Source organism: Trachypithecus francoisi, unplaced genomic scaffold, assembly GCF_009764315.1.
Source record: "Trachypithecus francoisi isolate TF-2019V2 unplaced genomic scaffold, Tfra_2.0 Lachesis_group11, whole genome shotgun sequence".
Lineage (NCBI taxonomy): Eukaryota > Metazoa > Chordata > Mammalia > Primates > Cercopithecidae > Trachypithecus > Trachypithecus francoisi.
The window spans coordinates 76714378-76726015 of record NW_022681456.1 but is presented as its reverse complement, the minus strand read 5'-3'; the positions used below and the strand labels follow the sequence as shown (position 1 = coordinate 76726015).

General features: G+C 46.6%; 1 protein-coding gene across 2 annotated transcripts in view; it reads left to right on the top strand.

The window, feature by feature from the left end:
- The first annotated feature begins 1285 nt into the window (after nt 1-1285).
- KIF5A (kinesin family member 5A) overlaps nt 1286-11638 on the top strand; it is a 41994-nt gene continuing 31641 nt past the window's right edge. For both annotated transcript variants that reach the window (XM_033221500.1, XM_033221499.1), the window contains exon 1: nt 1286-1806. In XM_033221500.1, coding sequence (XP_033077391.1) covers nt 1678-1806 — 129 coding nt within the window. In that variant the 5' untranslated portion in view covers nt 1286-1677. The remainder of the gene's footprint in view (nt 1807-11638) is intronic.

Genomic DNA, 11638 nt, shown 5'->3' with positions numbered 1-11638 from the left:
TGCCAAACCAAGTGACTAGAGAGTTCCTGAGTTCGGAACTCTTTGTCTTTCTTTCTCCTGGCTCCTTCCCAAGCCTCTATCCCTTTCTCCATAGTCCTATCGCTTTCCTATCCCATTCATTATGTTGGACTCTTTTCTTTCAGTTCTCTTAAGATTCAAGGTGGGTTAGAGGTATACCCCCAACGTGGGAAACCCCCGGAGTTCTGAGTAGTTAGGTCTTTTCTGGCCAGGCTATCAACCTCTTGCTCTTGTCCCGTAGTGTTTAAGTGACCTTAACCACTCATGAGACAATTGCTGAGCTGAACTTTCCTTTCCTCCTCTTCTCCCATCCATCCTGCCCTTCCCCTTTGCCTAGAACCTCAACTCCTGCAGTCCAACTCTCTGTTGGCCAGCAGAGGCCTGTGACGTGGAGAAAAATCAATTTGGCCAGCTTCTTGGTGGTTCTTTCCAGGGGCTGCAGCAGGAGTCTGACCCAAAGGGAGGAAGGACAAGGAATCTCCGGGCTTGGCATCTCTTTCGTTCTTCTTCCCCCACACCTTTTTTTTCTTTTTTTTTTTGGCCAGGGAAGGGGGCTGAAGTATTGGGACTCTATCCTCCAATGGTTACTGAGACGGGGAACACACACTCCCATAGGTACCTGAATTTGCCTGAAACCCAAATGCAGGTGTTTGCCTTGGACTTCAAAGTCTCTCGGCCTTCCCCATCCCCATCATTGCCCCTCCACTGCTTTCTGACTCCCTTTCTCTTACAAAAATGTTTCCTACCCATCATCCCATCCTCAACCTATGACACAAAAATAAGTATTGTGTCTGCTTTTGAATTCCCATAACCCAGAATGGGAGTTTATCTTCTCTGAAACTGGGGACCTGCTGTGTACGTTGGGGAGGCAGTAGAGTGCACCTTTGGATGTGGAAGGGGAAGGGAGTAGCCAGAACCTCCCATGACACTCCTCCCTGACACCCACCTCCATAGGAGTACAGGCAGCCATCCCCCAGAAAGCTGAGGGGGTTGGGAGTCAGCTTCCGTGCGTGTGGGGCATGGGATGGACGTAGGAGGAGAATGAGAAGTGTGATCCCAGTTTGGAGAGAGGCTTGTGACGGGTTGGGGATGCCCCGGAATAAAGGGAGTGGGAGATCTGACCCTTTTAGCTGCACAGGCGACAGGCCCACCTCAGTCTCCTTATCCCTTCCAGGGGGTGGAGTCTGAGGGAGGGACAAACAGATCGGGGGTATAGGGGTGGGATGCAGTGAGTTGGGTGGGGAAGGGTGGAGGGCAAGGTTATCTCCGAACGTTAGGGATGGGGGAGGGAGGAGAGGAGCAGTGAGGTTCCAGCCTTCGGGGGTCGACGTCGAGCCAGCCTCCCCAGCTGAGGGAGCCCCGCCCCCGCTCCTCCATCGCGGCCCCGCCCAGGCCCGCAGCGCGGCGCTGCAGCGCGAGGGGCGGAGAGGCAGCGCGCCCGAGAGGACCAGACGCCCAGGTCTCCCGCATCCCGCTGCCGCAGGAGAGAGACAGCGCGCCCCGGCCCTGCTCCCCAGGCTTCGCCCGGGCGCCCTCAACTCTGCCCCCAGAGACTGAGCACCTGTCCTGCGCGTCAGTCTTAGCTGAGAGCCCTCTCCTCTGGAGCACACACCACCCCTGCAGCCGGAGAAGTGTTCCAGCTCCACGCAGGCGACCACCATGGCGGAGACCAACAACGAATGTAGCATCAAGGTGCTCTGCCGATTCCGGCCCCTAAACCAGGCTGAGATTCTGCGGGGAGACAAGTTCATCCCCATTTTCCAAGGGGACGACAGCGTCGTTATTGGGGTGAGTGTCGCCTAGGAGGGAATTCGGGGAGGGAGCGGGTGGCTAAATCTCCCCGCCTGCCGCAGAACCTTAGTCTCTGCTGGTCCCTCTGCGCCCCCTCCCCGCCGCTCATCCTTCATCCTCTTCCCCGCAGCCCTTCCTCTCCCCTGCATCAGGATGGCTGGGTGTGGCCTGACCAGGCCAGCGGCTGAGTCTCTGCAGAGTGGCAGGGGGCTGCTTCCCTACCTTCGGGAGACTCAACTCCCCTTTGCTGCTGTCTGCAGCGTCTCCACCCGTTAGAACCAGTTCCATGTTTTTCTGATGTTTTCCCCTTCTCCATCCTCCCCCCGCCCCACCAAGAGAAAGCGCATCTTCCCTTTGTTATTGGCTCAGATCTCTACCCCCACCTCCCAATAAGGTAAGGAGGAAGACTTTTGGGTAGACTAGATGGGAGGTGAGCGGTCTAGGGTCTCTGCAGAGTGTGGATGGAAGTGGGCTCTAAGACCAAACCTTCCATCATTCCCTAAAGTAGTTATAGCCTGGATTTTTGTGTGTGTGTTGGGGGGAACAGGTCTGATGCAGGGTTTACCGGGAAAGAAATCATTGATGCCACACCCAATCTTGGGGGGAGCCTCTGGAATCCTAAGGTCAGGTCTGCCTTTCGTTCCCAGTTACAGTAGGAAGAGGGTTTCAGATTCCCCAGCTGACCCCCTGAAAGAAAAATGCCCAAACCCTGAGATCCTAGTAAGTACTTGCTTATTCATCTTTTCTCTTGAGGATCCAAGAGAAAGTAGCTGTCCAGCTCTACCTCATCATGACAGCCCTACCCAAGGAGGATATCTTAAGGGAACTAATATTTACAGTGGGCCTGTTACTCTATGTATATTATTTAACCCCCGACACAGCATTCAAAAGTAGTATCAATATTTCCATTTTACAGATGCAGAAATTGAGGCCCAAAGAACTTGAATAACACTCTCAAGGTCATGCTATTAATCCATTGATCTGAACCTAAATCTGTGACTGCAAACCTCCTATCTCTTCCTATCACATTGCCTACCCAGGTTTCTGTTCTGCACCTTTATCTGTAATGGCCCAAAGGGAAATTCTAGGCCTTGCGCACCCCCCTGAGGTTGGTAGGGACCTCAGGCTGTATGTGGGGAGAAAAGATCTGGGGTTGAGTCCTGTAGGGCTTGAGGGGTGCTGGGCCAGGAAACGAAAACTAGCTTGAGAAGGGAGGGGCATGTACGAGGGCAGTCAAGGTCAGAGGTGCTTCTTATGTATCTTTATCCACAGTGCTTGGCACAGAGCACCTGGAAACATGCTTGTTAAAGGAATGAAGGAAAGAAGGGGAGGAAATCTGGGCCTTCTGAGTCAGTGAGAATGGGACTTTGAATAAACATGCCTGGGGGAGACCTGCTTACTGGTCTCCAAGGGCCCCAGTCTGTCACCACCTTGCACCCTTACCCACACTGTTAACTCAAATGGATGCTTTTGTCTCTGTGTGTGTGTGTGTGTGTGTGTGTGCGTGTGTGTGTGTGTGTATGTATTTGTCACATGGAGAGGGCCTCTGTTTCTTTTTGCTTCAGGGACCTCTCTGGCCCTGCAGACCGTTCAGTCTGGCTGGGCTAAAAAGAAAACAAAACAAAACAACCACAAAACAACTCCTGGATCAAGTCGGGAGGACCCCTCTCAGAGTGTCCTGGAGAGCCAGCGTTAGTTGTGAGAGTTGGAGCTTAAGATCCCCTGGAGACATAAAGGCTGACAAACAGGAGGGGGGTGATGATGAGGGGCAGAACTTTTAGGCCCTATTTCCTTGCTCTGGAAGGTTTTTCCAGTAAGTCTGAACCAACTCCTTTAGGCTTTCTGGGCCATCCTGGTGTAGTGGGATGGGGCAGGGGGTGATGTTGGGAAGAGGGGTGTGGTGTCGATCTGTTGTTAGCCCAGCTAAACAGGAGAGACACACAGTGGGAGGTGGGCAAGGAGGAGAGGTGAAAAGAAGCCCAAGGCCCCCTGCCAATTCAGATTCCATCTCAGCTCCACTGCTGGATCTTCCTTGTCTGTTTTGCCTGGTATCTGTAGGGCTGTATCTTTGTCTCGTTTGCTTGTATCTTCCCTCACCCTAGCCCTCCCTGTCAGTCTCTCACTTGAAGATAAATGCTTACGGGGGGCCATTTTGTCTCAGGCAACATCTTTGGAGTTTGCTTTTTCAGACTTAATATTCATTCATCATTTAGGGAATGAGGGCTACAGGGGGCATGATTTTTAGGAGACCCTTGAGGGTCCCCATAAGGGAGGGAAACTCCGACTCCTTTTTCTCTTTTCTCCTCTAGCTCTCTTTGGAGCCCACCGGGTTGGGAGCTGGCTTAGGAATTAATGGAGGAGGCTGCTTCAGGATGTCTAGGAAGGTTCGGGAAGAGTGAAGGTGGGAGAGATAATCTTTCCCAGTGCAGCCCCTACTCCTTCCTGTGACTGCTCTCCCCTTAGCCTCTGCAGCACTGCGGCTAGCGCTGAGCTTCAGAGTCCCTTCTGTTCATGGGCTTTGTTCTGCTTGTTAGAGGGTAGGAGAATAAGCTGGAGAGACAGCTCTGTGTGCCTTTTTTCTCCCCTACTCCTCTGACTTCTTCCAGGAACCTGGGGGATGGGGCTTAGCCAAAGTAAATGGCCTGAGTCATAGTAGAAGGGTGTCTGGGTCACTGTCTATATGTGGTGCCCATCTTGTTTTGCTTTTGCACACTCAGAATCCAGTGTGACTTTTTCGCCAGACCCATTTAAGTGTCTCTCTGTCTTCCTCTGCCTTGGTCTTTCTCAGCAGTGTCCCAATGCCTGCTGTCTGGGTGGATGCATCTGTACCAGATGTGAGAGGGATGACAGTAAAGAAACACATATGTACACACACACTCTTTCTCTTTCCCCTTCATTCAAGTGTACACAGCTACCTCCCTCGGGTCTCCCGATGGTTAAGTGGGTTCTTAATGCAAGAAGCTAGGACCATTGCGTACCTCACTTGACAAAGCTAGGTTGGGACCTGCAGGGTTATTGGAGCAGAATCATTATTGTTTGGGGTGGCCTGGGATTTGATATCTGAAGTGGGGAGCAGGGCTCTTCCTTGCTTTGGAGGAGTCTCATAAAGAAAAATGGAGACGAGAAGTAACGTTCACAGTGGCCAATGTCTTTCCAGCATTACCATGGCAACAGTCCCCACGGGTGTCACTATGGAAATCAGGCCTGGCACTTGAAGTTCAGCTTATACCAAGTGCTGTACTGAGGGTTGAACAGGTTGGTCATCTTTGGACCCCGATCTTAAACCCCCAGCCCCAATTAGCTTTAGTCAGCACACATGATAGAAAAGTACAGAAAGGTACTGGGATACACAAATGGAAGAGGAGACATCAAGGAGGCTCTGAGTGTGATTAAAGGAGAACAAAGAACCCTGGACTGTGGGACTGTGAAGAGAGGCCCTTCAGAGAAGGCTATAAGGAGCACTTTGACTGCTGGGGGTGGGAGAGAGATTGGATCTCGGGGACATTCCTAAGAGGAGGAGAGACTCTATGACTATTTCTCATTAACAACTCACAGAGTCTTCGATTACCTAGAGGTAGAGAGGGTGGATGGGAGAATTACATACTTCTGAAAATGGGATTGAGGTTGGAAAAAGGAAGTGATGAAAGGCTTTAGTTCTGTCTGGAAATACTTGGGAAAATGCCCAAATGTGAGGAGGGGAGATATGGAGGAGGGGAAGGAAAAGCCTTGATAAGGCTCTGACACAGTGTTGGCATTTCAGTTCTTTGGATCGATTTGTCTGGAATCAGATTGCTTGAATTTGAAACTGTGCTCTACCATTTCTCAGCCATGCGACTGTGGGGAAGCTACCTAACCTCTTTGAGCCTTTTTCATCATCTATAAAGTGGGAATAATAACAGTATCTATGTCTTAGGATTACTGTGAACATTAAATGAGATAATGCATATAAACTGCTTTGTAACATGGCAGACGAACAGTAAACCCTCAATAAGAGTTAGATATTATCACTATTTTATATGCTATCTCCCCACAAGCTAGCTTTGACAAAATTGGGAAGTGGGTAATACTTTTCCTTTTTACTAATTGTTTCATCCAAACCTCCAGATCCCAAGTATCTTCTTGCTCCCTTCTTTGTCAATATCTATGTTTATTCAACAAGTATTTATGAAGTGCATCTGTCATAGTCCTCTATATGGTGCTATAAAGGAATATCCCATGCTGGATAATTTATAAAGAAAAGAGATATATTTGGCTAACAGTTCTGCAGGCTGTGCAAGAAGCATGGCACCAGCGTCTGCTCTGGTGAGGGCCTCGGGAAGCTTCCAATCATGGTGGGAGGCAAAGAGGGAGCAGGAGTCACATGGTAAGAGAGGGAACAAGAGGGAAAGCAAGAGGTGCCAAGCTCTTTTTAACAGCCAGCTCTCACATGGACTCATAGAGTGAGAACTCACTCATTACCATGGGGAAGGCACCAAGCCACTCATCAGGGATTTACCTCCTTGAGCCAAGCACTTCCCACCATGCCCCATCTCCAGCATTGGGGATCAAATGTCAACATGAGATTTGGAGGGGATAAACATCTAAACTACCTCAGTATCCTATAGGCCAGGGACTGTGTTTGGTGTTGGGGATTTAAAGGGAATCCCTGCCTTCAGGAAAATCTGGATCAAGGTTGTGATCCACAGTCCATGGAGTGGCCCGGGCAGAGGCAGGGGAGAGGAACATCAGATATGGCTTTTGCTAACTATCTATATACTCCCCCAGATTCTGATAAGAAACCTCCTATAACATACTACAGTCTGGTTCAGAGTAATTGTGTGTTATAAGATCTGTAAATATTGGTGGTGCTTCCCATGTCTACAGGCAGGAAAAGTGGAAGACCACTGGTCTAGTTATTTTCATGAAAAGATCAGTTTACTCTGGGCACACTGCCCATGGTTAGCCCTGCTGTACAAGGAGCAGTAATTTAAAAAAAAAAAAAAAAACAGACAAAATTAATTCATCCTGAGTATAATCAATAGAAAATCAAAAGAAATGTACAAAACTTAGCCGGACGTGGTGGCAGGCACCTATAAACCCAACGACTCAGGAGGCTGATACAGGAGAATTGCTTGGACCTGGGAGGCAGAGGTTGCAGTGAGCCGAGATTTTGCTACTGCACTCCAGCCTGGGCAATGGAGCAAGACTCCATCTCAAAAATAAATAAATAAATAAATACTAAAAAAAGAAATTGGCTGGACACGGTGGCTCATGCCTATAATCCCAGCACTTTGGGAGACTGAAGCGGGCAGATAACGAGGTCAGGAGTTCGAGACAAGCATGGCCAACATGGTGAAACCCTGTCTATACTGAAAATACAAAAATTAGCTGGGTGTGGTGGTGGGCACCTGTAATCCCAGCTACTTGGAAGGCTGAGGCAGGAGAATCACTTGAACCTGGGAGGCCAAGGTTGCAGTGAGCCAAGATCATGCCACTGTACTCCAGCCTGGGCGAAAGAGCAAAACTCTGTCTCAAAAAAAAAAAAGAAAAAAAAGAGAAAAAAGACATTTACATTTTAAAAGGAATAAAAAAATCTTAAAGAAATAAATAGCTAGGCTTGGAATTTTAGAGCCCAGCCAAGAATAGAGAAGTAGGTAGCAGGCCTTTCCAGAACTCCTGAAATCGTATCTCTTGTCACGTGGCTTTCCCTGTTCAGGAGATTACTAAATGCACCAATTTTTAGCTCTTGGGTATCTTTTAGACTCACAAATCTGAGAACCTCTCCCTTCTTCCCTCTCTGCTCTTTTCTTTCTTCCCAGCCTAGACTGATGTAAAGGGGTTCCTGATGAAAAGCGGCTATAACTGGCTTCAGCATTTGGAGAGCGCTCTCCATTTTAATGCATCTGTGGAGCCTTCTAGAATCCTGTAACTGGGAATATTTTGAGGGAGTGTGTGTAGGGGCTGGGGTGGGGTGATTGGTGTGTTCGTGCCCATGTTTGTGGGGGGAGGGGAGGGGCAAGATTGGCTTGAGAGTTACATTTAATCCCCTTTGGCTGGATGCCTGGCTTCATGAAGCATGGATAGAGATTGTTGGTGGAAAAAGAGATGAGAAAGCCAGTTTCATCTTTTCACATTTTTCTGCCTGTTTTATATTCTGGCTGCACTGGCAGCTGATTAAATTATGCCCACCCAGATTAAGGGTGGGTCTGCCTTTCCCAGTCCACTGACTCATATGTTAATCTCCTTTGGCAACACCCTCACAGACACACCCAGGATCAATACTTTGCATCATTCAGTCCAATCAAGTTGACACTCAGTATTAAACATCACAAGTCCACCCCTTGTCAACTTGAACCCATACACATCTCCTGAGATCATACAAATCTTCAAATAAGGACAATAATAAGGTCATAATACACCTAATATAATACAGCTATCCTTCGTACAACCGGAAATGCACCAATTCCCAACTCAAATGCTATTACATAAAGTTAATAATACTTAAATGCTAATATGAAGTCAATAAGTCTATGTCATATAATAAAGGAAAAAGGAAATTAAAAAACAAAGGAGATGAGAGGTATTGGCCTGAGATAGACATATTTTGCTTGTTTCTATTTCTTGGCCACTGGGTGGGAGAAACATTGAGGTAGATTATAATTCAAGAATTAATCACAATTCAAAATTAAGGTAGATTTTTCTTTAATAATATTAAAAATAATGTAATTACAGCACTAATACATTTTAATTGTTAACGAAGTTAAAGACAAAGAAAAGGACACAGAAGAAGCTAAAAATCACCCAATATCTTACCACCCCAAAAAAGCACTGTTATTAATAATAATTTGATGTATTTTGCCAGTGTTTTTTCCTGCATATATACATGTGTTAATTTTAATAAGATTATATCATAAACTATATATAGTTTTGTAACCTTTTTCTCTAACAAAATATTACTATTTTGCCATTGTTAAATATTTTTACATAACTTTATTATTTTACAATTTTTTTTTTTGAGATGGCGTCTCATGCTGTCACTCAGGCTGGAGTGTGCAGGGTGTGATCTTGGCTCACTGCAACCTCCGCCTCCTGGGTTCAAGCAAACCTTTCACCTCAGCCTCCTGAGTAGCTAGGATTATAGGCATGTGCCACCATGCCTGGCTATATTTTACAATTTTTAATTTAACTTTCTTTTTTTTTTTTTTTTTTTTTTGAGACGGAGTCTCGCTCTGCCGCCCAGGCTGGAGTGCTGTGGCCGGATCTCAGCTCACTGCAAGCTCCGCCTCCCGGGTTCACGCCATTCTCCTGCCTCAGCATCCCGAGTAGCTGGGACTACAGGCGTCCGCCACCTCGCCCGGCTAATTTTTTTGCATTTTTTAGTAGAGACGGGGTTTCACCGTGTTAGCCAGGATGGTCTCGATCTCCTGACCTCGTGATCCGCCCGTCTCGGCCTCCCAAAGTGCTGGGATTACAGGCTTGAGCCACCGCGCCCGCCTAATTTAACTTTCAAATGTCTTACCTGCACATGTGACAAAATGCAAAGGATATGAAAAGGTTTATATTGTTTCCTTCTCTTTCTTACCCTTCTTTTCCAGCCACACAGTTCCCCTTTCAGAAGGCAACTTCTTATGAATCTATCCAAAAACCTACTATACATTTATAAGCAAATACATATATACATGCATACCTTTTTTTACACAAATGGTAGCATATTATACATCCATTCTGCACCTTTAAAAACAAAAAAAGCCTGGGCGTGGTGGCTCATGCTTGTAATCCAAGCACTTTGAGGCCGAGGCAGGAAGATCACTTGAGATCAGGAGTCCGAGACCAGCCTGGCCAACATAGTGAAACCCCGTCTCAACTAAAAATACAAAAATTCCAGCTAGGCATGGTGGCTCACACCTGTAATCCCAGCACTTTGGGAGGCCAAGGCAGGCGGATCACGAGGTCAGGAGATGGAGACCATCCTGGCCAACATGGTGAAACCTTATCTCTACTAAAAATATAAAAGTTAGGCCAGGTGTGGTGGCTCACCCCTGTAATCTCAGCACTTTTGGAGGCCAAGGCGGGCGGATCACCTGAGGTCAGGAGTTCGAGACCAGCCTGGCCAACATGGCGAAACCCCATCTCTACTAAAAATGCAGAAATTAGCTGGGTGTGGTGGCAGGTTCCTGTAATCCCAGCTACTCTGGAGGCTGAGGCAGGAAAATTGCTTGAGCCCAGGAGGCAGAGATTGCAGTGAGCTGAGATGGCGCCACTACACTCCAGCTTGGGCGACAGAGCAAGACTCTATCTCAAAAAACAAAAAACAAAACAAACAAACAACCCTAAGACGAATCACTGAGTCTTGGAGATCCTTCCTTATCAGCACATAAAGATTTATCTCATTCTTTTTTGTTTTTTGTTTTGTTTTTTGTTTTTTCAAGACAGGGCCTCGCTCTGTTGCTCAGGCTGGAGTGCAGTGGTGCAGTCATGGCTCACTGCAGCCTCCACCTTCGAGGCTCAGGCCATCATCCTGCTTCAGCCTTCTTAGTAGCTGGGACCACAAGGCCCATGCCACCATGCCTGGCTTTTTTTTTTTTTTTAATTTTTGTAGAGACAGGGTCTCCCTGTGTTGCCCAGGCTGGTCTCCAACTCCTGGTCTCAAGGATCTTCCAGCCTCGACCTCCCAGAGGGCTGGGATTACACCACACATGAGCTATCTCCTTCAACTGTATAATTTGTTGTAGGGGTAGGCCATTATTTAACCAGGCCTCTGTTGGTGAACGTTAAAGGTTGTTCTAATCATCTGCTCTTACAAACAGTTGAATGACCTTGTATAAATATTTTTTGCATATGTGCAGTATGTCTACAGGATAATTTTTTCGAAGTGGAGATCATAAAGCATATGCATTTAAAAATGTGAGGCTATTTCCAAATTGCCTTTCATAGAGTTGGCTCCAATTTCTATGTACCCTCAGCAGTATGTGTGAATATCTATTTACTCACATTGTCACCAGTGTAATGCGTTGTCTATTTTATTTTGGCCACTTTCGTAGGTAAAAATGGTGTTTCATAGTTTTAGTATGCATTTTGCTTATTAACAGTGAGGTCGAGCATTAATTAATATTAATTAATATGTTTTAATTAATGTTTAAGAGCCACTATGACATCATTTTATGATGTTATAATTTATAATAGTGATATAATTTACATACAGTGTACAGATCTTAGGCAAACAGCTTGATGAATTTTATAACATATGTAGACACCCATGTAACCACTACACAGATCAAGATCTAGAATATTTCTGTCACTCCTGAAAGCTCCTTCATATCCTCTTCCTGTCAATACCACGTGTATGTTGTTATCACAATGGCAGGTAGCTACTATTTTGACTTCTAGCGCTACAGATAAGTTCTGTCCATTCTTGAACTTCATATAAAGGGAGTAATACAGTATGTGCTCTTTTGTGTTTAGATTCTTTCAACATGTTTTTGAGATATATTGACATTCTATGTATTAATATTCTATTATTATATATTTATTTTATTTTATTTTTGAGACAAAGTCTCAGTTGCTCAGGCTGGAGTGCGGTGGCGCAATCTCGGCTCACTGCAACCTCTGCCTCCTGGGTTCAAGCGATTCTTGTGCCTCAGCCTCCCAAGTAGGTGAGATTACAGGCATGCACCACTATGCGCGGCTAATTTTTGTATTTTTAGTAGAGACAGGATTTCACCATGTTGGCTAGGCTAGTCTCGAACTCCTGGCCTCAAGTAATCTGCCTGTCTTGGCCTCCCAAAGTGCTGGGATTACAGGCGTGAGCCACCATGCCCAGCTAGTTATGGCATTATTTTAAAAAACAGTG